We start from the raw sequence: 15,414 nt of genomic DNA, 5'->3' as shown, positions 1-15,414 counted from the left end.
GTCACCAAACATTATGAATGCTTTCTCATAAAATCCATTTTCCCACCATGTCATTGGGCTTAATAAAGGCCATGCCCTAATTAGTTGGATAGGATAAGGAAAATGCCCATACTCTAATAAAGACATTTCTTTTTCCCATTCACACACATAAGGGGCACACACGGGAAGCCAACTCAGGTGGGAGCTATTGCTACTCGGATATAAAGGCCCTTATTAGTCTAATTTGTTGAATATGATAGGATTGGCACAAAAATGGCTACAAATCACATATTTTTAAAAAGTGCCAAAGTACGTTCCCCATGGATCGACTTCCATAGTAATTTCAAGATTGTCATCCCTTTGCAGGTCCTCATGTATGAACCTTCCGTTCAGCCATGGGGCATTAATCCAGACTCATTCCAGAGGCTCATAGGTTTTAGGGGGTGGGGTTGGAGGCTAGAGCAACCAAAAACAGCAAGCACATGTAAAGGGGAGCCGTCCACGGGGATTGAATGTTGAAACAAGCTAGCCAGAAGCATGTGACTTCACAAAAAGTGTTTTTCTTAACAAATCACAAAACTTGGGGTTTCAATTTTTTGAAGGCTTTTCTTGAGAATTTGTGGATTTTTCAGTTGAAATATAACTAAGTTGCCTTAAATTTTGCAAATTATACAAAATTGAGAAAATATTTTTTTAAGGAGAAAATGAAAATATTGGTGGTTCATTGTTGGCTTTCTCTTAACAATTAAGGAGATACCTCCGTCCAACCAGTAATTTTCTCACCCGCTTCGCACCCGCCCAAGCTAAAATAAATTGGCTCATGGCAGGTGCTATTGCATACCCATCAGGCGGTAAACATTTTGAGTGTGTGGCGTCATGTCGTGAGTTTGAGTCCCATGAGCTGCATTCACATTGGTTTTTGGGTGAGAAGAAACTCCCCACTTAAGTGCTTGGGCAAAGGGTCTACCAAGCTTGGGCGGACTGCAAATCCTGGGTGGGTGTACCTCTGGTGTGTCCCGATACCTTTGGAGAGTGGCGATGCATGTGGGATTGTGAGGTAGGTTGTCAAAAATTGCCCTCCATTGTGGGCATCGTCCCCATAGTCTAGCGAGACTTGGCTACAATCGGTGAGGCATGGAAGTGGTTGTTGAGGTTGAAGATATTGTGGGCGCCTCCACGTGTTGATCATGCCACCACCATGTCAATGCACATCCTCCGATGGAGGTGGGGGATACTTTCCCCCACTAGACCCTCATTGGTGGAGGACAGACTAGATTATGACGATGCCTGAGGGTAAGGTATGGGGACCATCCCTAGGTGCTAGACCCACCTATGATGGTAATCTGTCTAGAATATCCTCTAACCGGCCTAAGAGCATGGACCGATGCTTCCACCTTCTTTGACGATTTTCATTGAAATACGAGGCCCATGTAGCTGTGCTCCACCAGCTCGTCGCGCAATCTTCAGAATCGGCTACCTGCGTTTTCAAGTTAGTCCAATGGTGTCCATAGGCACCCCATTGGCACCCCATCTCCCCAACTCTGCTAATTCCTCTCCTTGATAGGGCTTCGAGAGCAGCTTAGTCTGTGAGGAACGAAAGCCCATGACAGCTTTGTTTTATGGAGCTGGCTCAGAATATCCACCTCCCCATGGGGCCTCGACCCTTCATTTGCGAGCCTGAATCGAGAAATGGTGATTATCTTTTTCTTTTTTGCGAGCCAAAAAAGAAATTTTATTAATTAAAATAAAAGTGAATTAGTCTCTGCACAAAACAGAGTATGTTGACTGTAAAGCATGAGACATGCTACCACAAGATTGAAGAACCCTGACAAGAGTCTACTCTACACGCTCAAATATAAGGGCATTCCGAGCAGGCCAGATGGATCGGATGACAACAGCGCGGATGACATTCCAGAAGTGGGAGCTTTGTCATCCGGGCTCGATCACCGAGCAAAGAGTTTTCAGTGGGAGATCCACAAAAACATGATGTTGTACCTAGTAGCAAAATGCCAATGAAAGTAGAGACGATTGTTATGGGAAATGGCGATTATGAGCTGACGTACCTATGATGTGAGACCAGACGTGGGCAGTGACTCTATACTTAGAATCTTGCGATCTCCAAAGAACCTCGTGTCGCCATTCCTTCACGTTCCATCATCGTCGTAGAAACAGAGTGCTTGCTTGGCTCATATTATATATTTGGAGGTTTTGCGCACGCTCCCCAGCATTCGTAGAGAGATTTGCAGATCGAGAGAGAAGAGAACGCGGCGCATTTGTGTGCAACCCCACGAGAGGGAGGTAGGAAGAGAAGGAGCGAGAAGAATTCGTAGAGAATTAGACTAGAGATCGAGGGAGGAAACAACGCATTTGGGTGCAACAACACGAGACGGAGATAGGAAGAGAAGGAGCGAGAAGCGTTCGGAGAGATCGAGGGAGAAAACAACGCAGCGCATCAACACGAGAGAAGCAAGAATCGGCTTCCGAGCATCCGTAGAGGGATTTACAGATTGTGTGAGAGAGAGAGAGAGAGAGAGAGAGAGAGAGAGAGGAGAACGCAGCAGCGGTCTTAGGTGCAACAACTCGAGACGGAGATAGGAAGAGAACGAGCGAGAATCGTTGACAGATCTTGGGTTTTAAGCCTCGCGCGACTTTGTCTCCCAGATTGATGAGTATTGCCTACCTTGGACTCCGTGCATCGTCTCATTTGATCGTCAAATCGAGTCCAAGCTTTCTATCCTTCTCCGGCAGCAGCGCAAGGCCTGCAGCAGTAGCAATTCGACTCTTTGTTGCCTTCAGTAACATGGCGCCTGCCAGGTCTGCTTTGGAGGAAATGAGTGCCGACGGAGCGTTCAAGCGTACCGCATCCACCTTCAGGAACTTCATTTCTCGCGATAGCTCGGCTGAGTTCCCTGCAGTGCCAGGCCGATACCATCTTTATATTTCCTATGCCTGTCCTTGGGCTTCCCGCTGCTACGCATTTCTCAAGCTCAAAGGGCTGGAAGATGCTATTAGCCTCACGGTAATTTCTTTTAACTCAGTTATTGCTAGCTAGCCTTTGGAAAGTTTAAAACTGAATCCTACATGCGGTTGAGTTCAGGTAACTAATCCTAAATGGGAGAGGACGAAAGAGGGGGAAGAACATTTCGGGTGGGTTTTCCCTCCAACCGAGGACGAAGAACCTGGTGCTCAACCTGATCCTTTGTATGGTGTCAAAAGTATTCGGGAGCTATATGAATTGGCTGATCCTACCTATTCTGGCAAATACACAGTTCCTGTAAGCATTAACTTGTACCCTTTTCCCTTCATACGGTGCATTCTTTTCCGGATGCTGTTGTGGATTTGATATTGCCATTCCTCAGGTTTTGTGGGACAAGGAGAAGAAGACAATTGTGAATAACGAGAGTTCCGAGATTGTGCAAATGTTCAACAACGAGTTCAATCACGTGGCCAAACACCCTGATCGTAACCTGTTCCCTTCTCACCTGCGCGGTAATATAGAAGAGGTGAATGGGTGGACGTACAACTCCATCAATAATGGGGTGTATCGCTGTGGTTTTGCAAAGCAACAGAAGCCCTACGATGAGGTAATTTTTGGAAATTTTGGCCTCTCCATGTAACTGCTTTAATATCGGCTTCACAGTAATTGCTACGATGCGAGCTTCCTACTGAAGAGCAATCATTTTTGGACTGGTCCAGGCTGTGCGAGAACTGTTTGACGCGCTAGACAGGTGTGAAGAGATTTTGGGGAGGCAGAGGTTTATCTGTGGAGATGTTGTCACAGAGTCTGATATAAGACTGTTTGCAACTTTGATCAGATTTGATGAGGTAAGATATGATAACAAGCAGCAGTCAATTGTACTTGGGTTTGAAGATCATTTTTAGTTTCACCATTTGACATTGACTTTTATCCCCTGTCACAGGTTTACGTGGTACATTTCAAGTGCAACAAAAGGCTCATCAGAGAGTACCCCAACTTATTTAATTATACAAAAAATATCTACCAAATTCCTGGCATTTCAGACACTGTTAACATGTACCATATAAAGAGACACTACTATTGTAGTCATCCTAGTATCAACCCATATGGCATCATTCCAATAGGATCTAACATAGATTACTCTGCACCTCACGATCGAAACAGGTTTAAGTCTCAGTCACTGTTTGCAAAGTAGAGCAATAGAAGTGTTATGTCGTTTAGCTGGTTTCTGTATGCTACTTCTGTTTTGACTGCTTTTGTATATGCTGAACATCTTGTAAAGTTTTCAGCGAAAACTCTACCAATGTGACATCTTGAGTTTGCAGATCACCGTCAAGTTGCATTGAGGGATGCAGATTTAGAGTGACGTTTGACGTAGATGGAATAAAATGCAAGTGCAAGTGGCTTTCCATAAGTGTGTGATTCAGGATAGCTTGGAAAGTTTGACAAACAGATGGATAAATGCTGTTACTGCTTCAGAGAAACCTGTAGAGTTGAGCATGAATAGTGCTAAACTTCATTAAATATGCTACCTTGGGTGGAGGATACTTTCACTGTCATCTTCACTATGTGCAATAGTAGGTAAAATGGAAATGGGTGTTGAATAAGATTTATACATCTAGAAAATTGCTCTACTTTATGGTGGTTAGAGCTCTTGCTCACGCTGGACATTTTTGTAGTATGTTAAATTCAAAAGCTACTGTGTCAACCTTAAAGTGCTATGCATGCAAGGTTCGTTTAATCTGTATCCCTTAAAGGGTATACTCATTTATTCTGATTCCTTTACACACCCAATTTCCGACTGTGGAAGGACCATGTCTGATGGGAAGCGAGTTGTTGGCAGCAAACAATTTTTGTTGTCCTTTAAATGAGTTCTAGCTCCCTTTCCCATCACATGATCACTCAATTGAAAGGTAATAAGGACTTATATATGTAGAGACAGGTCTTGTCAGCCTCAGAACATTTTCTGGGACTGATAGTCACTGTTTGCAAAGTAGAGCAATAGATGTGTAATGTCGTTTAGCTGGTTTCTGTATGCTACTTCTGTTTTGACTGCTTTTGTATATGCTGAACATCTTGTAAAGTTTTCAGCGAAAACTCTACCAATGTGACATCTTGAGTTTGCAGATCACCGTCAAGTTGCATTGAGGGATGCAGATTTAGAGTGACGTTTGACGTAGATGGAATAAAATGCAAGTGCAAGTGGCTTTCCATAAGTGTGTGATTCAGGATAGCTTGGAAAGTTTGACAAACAGATGGATAAATGCTGTTACTGCTTCAGAGAAACCTGTAGAGTTGAGCATGAATAGTGCTAAACTTCATTAAATATGCTACCTTGGGTGGAGGATACTTTCACTGTCATCTTCACTATGTGCAATAGTAGGTAAAATGGAAATGGGTGTCGAATAAGATTTATACATCTAGAAAATTGCTCTACTTTATGGTGGTTAGAGCTCTTGCTCACGCTGGACATTTTTGTAGTATGTTAAATTCAAAAGCTACTGTGTCAACCTTAAAGTGCATAGACACTGTCATCTTCACTATGTGCAATAGTAGGTAAAATGGAAATGGGTGTCGAATAAGATTTATACATCTAGAAAATTGCTCTACTTTATGGTGGTTAGAGCTCTTGCTCACGCTGGACATTTTTGTAGTATGTTAAATTCAAAAGCTACTGTGTCAACCTTAAAGTGCTATGCATGCAAGGTTCGTTTAATCTGTATCCCTTAAAGGGTATACTCATTTGTTCTGATTCCTTTACACACCCAATTTCCGACTGTGGAAGGACCATGTCTGATGGGAAGCGAGTTGTTGGCAGCAAACAATTTTTGTTGTCCTTTAAATGAGTTCTAGCTCCCTTTCCCATCACATGATCACTCAATTGAAAGGTAATAAGGACTTATATATGTAGAGACAGGTCTTGTCAGCCTCAGAACATATTCTGGGACTGATAGTCACTGTTTGCAAAGTAGAGCAATAGATGTGTAATGTCGTTTAGCTGGTTTCTGTATGCTACTTCTGTTTTGACTGCTTTTGTATATGCTGAACATCTTGTAAAGTTTTCAGCGAAAACTCTACCAATGTGACATCTTGAGTTTGCAGATCACCGTCAAGTTGCATTGAGGGATGCAGATTTAGAGTGACGTTTGACGTAGATGGAATAAAATGCAAGTGCAAGTGGCTTTCCATAAGTGTGTGATTCAGGATAGCTTGGAAAGTTTGACAAACAGATGGATAAATGCTGTTACTGCTTCAGAGAAACCTGTAGAGTTGAGCATGAATAGTGCTAAACTTCATTAAATATGCTACCTTGGGTGGAGGATACTTTCACTGTCATCTTCACTATGTGCAATAGTAGGTAAAACGGAAATGGGTGCCGAATAAGATTTATACATCTAGAAAATTGCTCTTTTTTATGGTGGTTAGAGCTTCATCCAAAAAAAGATGAATTTTGATATGTTTAATGTTTAATGTTTGCAATTAATGTTTAATGTTTAAATCCCTTAAAGGGTATTCTCATTTATTCTGATTCCTTTACGCACCCGATTTCTGACTGTGGAAGGACCATGTCTGATGGGAAGCGAGTTGTTGGCAGCAAACAATTTTTGTTGTCCTTTAAATGAGTTCTAGCTCCCTTTCCCATCATATGATCACTCAATTGAAAGGTAATAAGGACTTATATATGTAGAGACAGGTCTTGTCAGCCTCAGAACATTTTCTGGGACTGATAGTCTTCTCTAGCATGGTTGAGTATAGACTTGTCTTGGCCCTACTCCTAGTCATCTTCTACATATTGTGGTGGTAATTCCTTTGTAGTCCTGGTGTTCTTTATTCAAGAGACCCTGTGACTCCAGGAGAATTGCAGTAATATGTTGACTTGCGTTCCCAATATAAGATTGTTAATGCAATGATCACCAATCATACATGGATGTAAGCCTTAATTAATACATGGTTATGTAGAATACCATACTTTGATAAATTCTTTGTAGTACCAATATGTGCTACTAGCTCTCATCAATGTTGATTAGTGGAAACATGGTTCTGTGCGTAAGATAGTTGATAATGCCATTCATCCACCTGAAATGTTAGTGAATATTCAAAAATGGTGGATGATGAGTACACAACAGTCGGTATAAGGTATCCTAACAACTTACTCTAAGCTACTATTAAGGTATTTCACTGTTTTAACTGCAATCGTGGGATCCTAGTACGCGGTGCACCAATTGGCAACACTTCTACCAGTCAAAACCCCCTAGTTCAGCAACGAAGAAAATGCCTTTACGATGTAGCGAACTGAGATTTAGAGTCAAATATCAGCATTTTTGATGGCATCAATTATGAACAGAGGAATGCCATTGCAAGCTAGTATTTCCACACTAGCATTTGCTGTTGTGCATCTGTCATCCACCATTTTAGGTACTGCTTGAGATTTCTAGGCGGATGTACAACACAAGCATTTTCAAACCATCACAAATGAACAACCATGTTTCCAATTTGTCCATGTTGTGATATTGTGGTAAACTCTATCTTTAGTGATATGTTGCTCTATTAGCAAGATTTTTGCTTATAAATGCTTGTTTGGGAGAGAAAAATGAAATGGTATAGTCTCCGTAAGCAATTGTAGCTTGAATGAAGAGAATGTACACTGCCTTTTTATTAGCCCTCTCCTTTAGTGCCAGCCTACCCTTCACTTTCAAACTGTTGACAGGAAGGCAGTATGAAGATCTTTATGAAATGGATGGCTCAATTATGTGTAACCATTGGGCATTGTTGATGTCGGTGAGGATGTCATACTCTCATGACATTGCACATTGTGTTGTGTTTTTAAAGGATGAATTTGGGCATGTCCTTGGATTCATCTAGATGATTAGGGGACTTGCAGTTTGCACATTATGAAGTTTTTGTACATGTTGCAGCTGCGCTGATATTGTGATAAATTTGTTATCTTAAGTGATGCGTTGCTCTATTAACTAGATTGTCTAAGCATTTTTTGGTTAGAATGCTCGTTTGGGAGAGACTAAAATGAAATTGTATAGTCTTCACTTCATCGGCAGCTGCAGCTTAAATGAAGAAAATGTGGACTACTTTTAGCCTTCTCCTTTACCATTTGTCACGGTTAAGTATGTCCACTTCGAAAGTGTTGACAAAAAATCGGTACGAAAATCTTTGTATAAAAAGGATGCTCTTGTATGTGTGGATTTGTGTGTGTGTGTATGTATCGGAGCATATGTTTATACTATGATCTACATCCACTATAGAGGGCATCGGTGGGGGTGTAATAGAAGCTAGTCCGTGATGGGAGTTTATGGTTTTCAACCTTGTGATTGCCATGAGATTGAAATGTGTTGTGTTTTCAGAGCCTAGGTTCATCTGAATATAGGTTCTGGTTGTATTAACGAACGTGAAAATTTCACATTGAGAAGTTTTCATCCATGTTGAGGCTTGCTGTCATTGCGATAAAATCATTCCATCTAAGTGTTGCATTGCTTTATCAACTAGATTGTTTGAGCATTTTTGGCTTAGAAATTCTCATTTGAGAGAGAACAAAATGAAATTGTGTAGTCTTCATAAGCTATTATATAGCTTGAATGAAGAGAATGTGGCCTGCTTTTGGAGTAGTCTTCTCTTTTAGTGCTAGCCTTTGTCAATGGTTGTGCCTACCCTTCACTTCCAAAGTATTGAGAGAATCTTAGTAATAGATGCTCAAGTACTTGGTGTTTATAGACCATGAGTTTGGGGATGTTCTTCCATTCATCTAGATATAAGTTTTCGTTGTATTAGTGAATATGCAAATTTCACCTTGGAAGTTTGGGGGCTTGTCAATATTGTAAGAAACTCTTTGCATCTTAAGTGGTTTTGCTGTTGGCGGACTTTTTCTCTCACTCACTCACTTAAATACCTCTTTGACTTTTCGAACTTTGTGGTTCCATGAGGCAACTTCTTAGTTCTTTTTTAGAATCTTCTAGGAAATGTTGGCACTTGTTGAACCGCAAGTGTGACTTCCTTGTGCTTGCTCTCGCCATTTAGATGCTCAAGGCCAAGTAGTTGACTTTGGTCTTCATTGTTGTATGCAACCTTTGAGAAATATTAGATCTCTTCTTGCTCATGTGTTGAGATTCTTCATCACTTCGAACTTGGGTCAATCATTGTGTTGTAACATTGCACCTTGGATCAGCGTAATAAATGTCCGTGGATGTGGAACAAAGTCGCAAGCCGCAAATGCATAGGAGGTTCCCACTGTCAGAAAATTGAGCCTTGGAAAGTTATAGGCAATGTTCGGATCAGAGGCTCTCATAGTTTCAAAATATTTTCATGGCCATCTCGCAGAGGCATTAGGTGGGATCGACACTTCGACCGACTCTTACTGAATATAATAGGTTCACCAAAAAGCCTCGTGCTTGAGAAATGGTATCAGCCATTGGTTAGCGTCCTACGGCCGCATCTGTCGTAGGCACTTGCTTGGAATCTAGGCGTTTGTAGCCGCCTTTGGTTTCCCATAGATTTTATTGCCACCATTTCGGGAAGTTGCTTTGGATTAACTTTGTTAAGTGCATGCACCTCCAATATGTCCTTATGATTCAATTGAAAACACCTATTGATGTCCGACACATCATTGATTACTCGAAATGATGTGATGGCCTGATACCATGTGTTGGGATCAAGTGGGGGCTCATGTGGCAACTGCTTCTCTTTCTCGTGTGGGTGCTCGTTGCCCTTCTTGTTGTCGTCTTCTTCATATGGACCCTCGACGTCTGAGAAGAGTATGGGCTTTAGGATTTTGTACCAAGTGTTAGTGACCATATCTTTTGGACCCTGTGTTCCGAGAGATTGTTGCCGCATGATTGTGTGGTGCGGTTCAGTGGTGTGCTGGGAAGTGGATGGTGAAGGAATGTTGGCAGTGGCAATGATCATGAAAGTGGGATCTAGGTGAGGTGTAGTGTTAGGATTAGATGGAGGATGAAGGGGATGAGTAGATTCATTAAATCTTGCCCATGTGAAATCGATGTATACTTCTCGTAGACCCGTTGGGTATGCTACATGTGAATCCTCAAACTTGCTTATGCCCGTTTTGAACCATATTTTGTATGGCCTCATGGACAATATTATAGAGGGCGATTATGCCGTTGGGGTGATAGTGTTCGCTATTATGTACAAGAAGGTACTGAAAAATAAACTCACCGTCATTATGGCCATACTCTTGTAGCCACCTTAGGCTTGTAGCAAAGGTTTGTGGGTTGCACGGCAGGTTAAGCAATTCACTGGGTTTCAAAAGTTCCACCATAGGGGCATCGTTAGAAAAAATGAAGGAATCCTAAATAAATGGAATCCACGCCATAAAGTTATAGACTATGGGGTGGTAGTCAAATGTCAGTATCAACATCATCTTGGAGGACAATGTCCTCGTGAAATTAGGCGATATCGATGTTAGGATCTGCTTGCAAATTTTTACGGCGAAAGAGCAATGAAGAGTGGATGTACAAAATTGAGTGTGTGGCAATGGCAAAAATGGTGTGGAGGTACAAGGTGAAGGGGTCTTCAACTGTGTGGACGAAGAAAGCGAGTAAGATGGTACGTGCAAATGCATACAACAGTCTCTGTTGGAGTCCATTGGGGTCCTGTTGAGAGGAGGAGATGCAATCTTTTTCGCTTGTAGCTACTCTTGCTGTTGGATATTTTGTTGGCTTCCATTGGCATAGTAGTGCATGTAGCTGCTCTATCTGACTGGTGTGTTGTGTCAGTTGAGTTTTTAGAGCAAGCTTATGTTGCTAGCCTTGCTCTTGCTACTGTCGATCTAGTGTGGCTTGGCGTTGGTGGGTGTTGTAGTCTGCCTGAATTGCATCAACCTGGGAGCGCTGTGTGATGAGAGCTTCTTGTGTTTCTTGGAGCTTGGCCTTTAGGTCCTTAGCTATCTTGATAGCCTTCATGCCACTGGCCTCTACGACCAATCAGTCAGCCCTTTCCTTCTCGAGTGCACCCTCCATGCTTTGAAGTTGCTGCTGGTGGTATTCGCTTTGTAGCTCAGCATTGTGTGGAGCAAATGCTTGGTAGGCTACGTACTCCTATTGTCGTGCTAGTATATTTTGCGTGGTACGCGCCATGGCTATCAGGGAATCCATGGATTTTTTTTCTTTTTGCGGGGTACTCCTGTTCTCCTGCATTAACTGGGCATATAGCTATGAAGAGATGTAGGATGTTGATGTACAGTGGTTAAGCATCTCAAGTGTTGTTGGGCAACGAGGCGGTAGTGACTATGATTGACCCTGTTCTTGTGCTTGGAGCTTGACTATTAACACCATATTAGAGAATTTGGGAAAATCCTGATAATTTGGGAATTTTTGAGGGGTTGTAATTATGTAACATTCAATGCTTTTCATTGATTTTTCCCATAGATTTGGCAGTCCATCCAAATCTCACAAATGTGCATGGTTTGCATCAACATAAATAAAATGTCAAATGTTGAGGTTTCAACCAATGCATGGGAGTTTTTGAGGGATTGCAATTACAATGCATTGAGTGCACTCCATTGACTTTCTCACTGGATTTGGTCGTGTATATGAAACTCACAGTTTGGAGTGTGAATGTTCTGCATTAGCCGAGAAAAAAACATCATATGTTTGAGTTCAACGAAGCATTTTTTGTCTCTTCTCGAAAAAAGGTGGTGTTCAAAAACACCATTTTAGTTTAGTTGGAGAAAAAGTAAGAATGCAACACTTAGTCTAGTCCTTGGTATTTTGTCAAGTGTGCAGAACTTGCAACCACAAAGCAATGGTCTACAAAAAAAAAAAGATAAAGAAAAAAGATCAATGTCATACCTTCCAAATATTTGTCAGTATTCAATTAAATTATCGTTGTGCAAGGAAAAAAAAGTCATGCTTTTCAAGTACCTTCACTCCATTGTGGAGTCAACATCAAAGTTGGAATCTGTACTATGAGACAAACTAGATAAAGCTCGCTTGCGTGCAATGGTTGGTATCTTCACCTTGATGGGGAGGTTGCTGCTCTTTGAGGAAACCTTCTTTGAGAGGTTACCTTTTGGAACCCATGACCATACAATAGCATCAACAGATTCCCAACGTGGAGGATCACCTTTATTGCACATCCAAATCTTGTTCCAACAATCTGCATACACCTCCTCAATTTGTGCATTGCGTCTTTTGCATATAGGTGCCCAATATTGTATGAAAACCTTCTTGAAATTTTTAGATTTATTATCCTTTTGTACATCAGTTTGAGCAATGCCTAGCCAAATTGGGTAAATTTTTTCTGCTGGTCGGACCAAAAGAAAGTGTCCTTTTTGTACATCAACCATTGGATCAAATGATTGTTTTGGCTTTTTCCTTTGAGGTCCACAATAGTGATCATTCAACTCTTCAATTCCTTGAAACTCATCGTTTTCATTATCAACTACTTGCACACAATCAATATGTTGCGTCTTTGGCCAAAATCTCTCGTACATGCCCTCTACACTATTGTTTGGTTTATGAAGCTCATCAATCATGTTCTTCCAGTACTTCACTACCGGCTTGTAAAACTTTGTGAAAGATGCTTCTGGACCTTGCAGGTGCGCCCATTTTTCCCAAAAGTGTACATACTCCTTGATACCAACTATCACATGTGAGTGATCCTTCACATACTCGAACATGGGTACACAAGGTGGCTCTCCACTTGGTAGCATTGGATGACCATCCGGATGTCTCTTCCACAACTCAATGCCACCTTCACTTGGTTGCCAATCTAATGATCGTGGATGCACTTTATATTGCATGATAGAAACTTCATTTTGCATAAAGAACCGAAATTGGAGAGGCTTTGAGTGTCCCACTAAAGCATCTTGCCCATCCCATAGGCATCCATCAACATAGCTCTTGAAATCAGGGACTTCCGTTACCAAAAATGGCATTGGAGAAGACTCCTCACATTGTCTAAAAGTATCCATGAGATGTGCAAATGTCAATGTTTGGCTAGTTCTTAACCTCTTTGAAAACCTGCTGAACATTGCATCAATATCCTCATGTGTATGCCCAACCATCAAGAATCCCAATTGAATTGACTTGGAAATCCCTCGAGCAACAAGTAATGATAGGTAAGCAAACAAGTACCTATTCTTGTTTTCAAAACCACAATTATCCAACTGCAACAATAGGTATTCGGGTAGCTTCTTATAAGGATTTTCTTGATGGGAACTTCCAAGTCCAAGGTCTTTGAATGTTCCACCCACTGCTCCAAGATGAAGTTGTTGCTTTTCATTAGAAACATAGTGAGAATCCAATGCTTCTCTTGAGGTTAGTGCATTTAGTAGAGCGTTATCAGACCTTGGCATCCCATCATGTACCAAATCTCCAAGTGCATGGTTATCAAATCTTTCAAGATTTCTCAAACACAAAGCCAATGAACCGATTGTGAAGTTAGGATCTGACGGCCACAAGGATAAAGAAAAGTGACCATAATGTCCTTGACCATGTCCATGTGTTATCATGCCAGTCAAAGCCACTGGGAGCTGAAAGGATTTGTCTATGTCCTTTGAATGATTGCGTAATCTAGGGATGGCTGTCTTCTTTTGGTCCATCTTATCATGGATAATGCACAAGTATGTCTGAGGATACATTTCAAAAAATTTGCGCCAAGTGTATGTAGTACACATTTCTACAACTTTTTTGTTGTAACATGTGCTTTCTTCTATCTTCCATCAACTTATTACGTCCATTTTGGCATTTTGTCGCTGCAAGCTGAGCCTTGATTGCACTACATAAACCACACTTAGAGAATTCACTTGTTTTTGACAAAGTTACATGCTTGAATTCAGAGTTCCATATACAGTTGAATGTGGAAGTTGACATCTCCTTACAACTCAAACTATGCTTTAATTGCATGTTAACCTCATAGAGAATATCAACCTGCTTGTATACATCCGGTATCACCAGCTGTGTTTCCCTTGATCCATCCTGAAGTGTTCTACTTTTGTGTGGCATACGCTCAAAATTGTTATCCACAAAATCTTGGATTATGGCTCTACCCAGTTCTGTGTGGTCCCAACCTCTCCGCACGATTCCTTTATTACCATGCATGCACCTTCGTATACCAATTTCAAATTGCTCCCTGTATCGATAAAATGTTGTTTTTGGAATACCATGCATTTCATACCATGCTCTACAACAAACTTGAATACCATTCAATGAAAAGACATATTTGAACTGCCCATTGTCATCTTTTCGACAAGCAACCCCAAGAGTGTCATATACATAATTGGTGCGAGCCTCCAAATTTTGGCCCCAATACTCTATGCGTAATTTGGATATCATTTGACGATCGGCAAATTGACAACAATTTTGTTTACAACAATCAATCATAGATACTTTTGTGACTGCATCCCTTGTGAGTCTAGATGATGCTAATGGCATGCCATGTTTTTTAGCTTTCCTCTTTATCATGCAGTAACGCCTCTTTTTTGTGGATTTTTCATTTGGGTCCTCATCTTCCATGTGCTTTTGCCTAGAACCACTTGGAAAATTCATGGTATCATCGATTCTTAATGAAGTTCCATCTAAAAAGGTTATTTGTGCAATGGGCCATTTTATTAAGTGGATGGTATGGATGCGTGATACATCACTATGATACTTTTCAATTCCCACACCCAGATTACCTTCACCAAGCATCTCAAAGTTTATAGGTTCAAATGGGTAGACATACAAAACAACACCCTCAGCAATGCTCTTGGTTTTCTGCTCATCCCATATTAAAACTTTCTTGTTCTTCCATGATTCTCGAATGGAAAACTCATCATATTCACATAGAGGTTCAACATCAATGGTATCTGATGTTATATCATTCATTGGTACAATAGCTCCATTGACATTGTCCACACAACTCATTGATCGTGCTTTCCAACAAACAACACTACCCAAAGCCTCATAGACTAAGAATGCATCCATTGTAGGAAATGGAAGAAGTGCACTTTCATCCATACAAATATCGATCGCCACTGATACATTGTCTTCTCCCAAGGGCACACCTTGGCACATGTCATCATGTGATGTAGAGAATATTGTCCCAATGGCAACAATCTTTCCACTGACAAGTAAGTTGACTTTAACCCCCACTTTCAATGTGGCACCTGCATAAATAACATTTGTTATAGTTCAATATTGATATCTGATGGTGTGACTTACGATGAAAATGCTTTACAAGATTTCACTACACGACCAAATCTTCCTAAACCTTGGTGCTTTGAATTTTAGCCAACAAAATCTGGCTACATGGCCAAATCTTCACAGACCATGGTGCTTTGAAAGGGAGATAGCAAGATTTTTCTACACAACCAAATCTCTCGAGACGCTGGTGCTTTCAAGAAACCATCAAGATTTATCCACACAACCAAATCTACTTAGACCTTGGTGGTTTGAAAGAAGCCAAATCTCCACATACCCTGGTGCTTTCAAAGAAGCCCACAAGATTCGGCC

The 15,414-nt window shown here is 41.2% G+C and overlaps 1 protein-coding gene across 1 annotated transcript; it reads left to right on the top strand.

Annotated features, from left to right (window-relative positions):
- Nucleotides 1-2,004: 2,004 nt before the first annotated feature.
- Nucleotides 2,005-4,558, top strand: LOC147883449 (uncharacterized). Its single transcript, XM_087399766.1, has 5 exons — nt 2,005-2,998; nt 3,077-3,253; nt 3,339-3,563; nt 3,676-3,804; nt 3,900-4,558. The coding sequence occupies exons 1-5, from the start codon at nt 2,645-2,647 to the stop codon at nt 4,149-4,151; spliced, it is 1,137 nt and encodes a 378-aa protein (XP_087255892.1). The 5' UTR covers nt 2,005-2,644; the 3' UTR covers nt 4,152-4,558.
- Nucleotides 4,559-15,414: the final 10,856 nt, after the last annotated feature.

The sequence above is a fragment of the Dipteris shenzhenensis genome, chromosome 28, assembly GCF_047967505.1.
Source record: "Dipteris shenzhenensis isolate YYH24624 ecotype China chromosome 28, Dip_SZ_1.0, whole genome shotgun sequence".
NCBI lineage: Eukaryota > Viridiplantae > Streptophyta > Polypodiopsida > Gleicheniales > Dipteridaceae > Dipteris > Dipteris shenzhenensis.
Note: the sequence above shows the minus strand (reverse complement) of the source record. Positions and strands in the feature narration are given on the sequence as shown.

What these genes read in the sequence shown, in the direction of transcription:
- LOC147883449 (XM_087399766.1), top strand. Translation starts at nt 2,645, where the DNA reads ATGAGTATTGCCTACCTTGGACTCCGTGCATCGTCTCATTTGATCGTC. An exon ending in CTGGCAAATACACAGTTCCT is followed by an intron (nt 3,254 to 3,338) that starts GTAAGCATTAAC and finishes GCCATTCCTCAG; the next exon opens with GTTTTGTGGGACAAGGAGAA. An exon ending in CTTTGATCAGATTTGATGAG is followed by an intron (nt 3,805 to 3,899) that starts GTAAGATATGAT and finishes CCCCTGTCACAG; the next exon opens with GTTTACGTGGTACATTTCAA.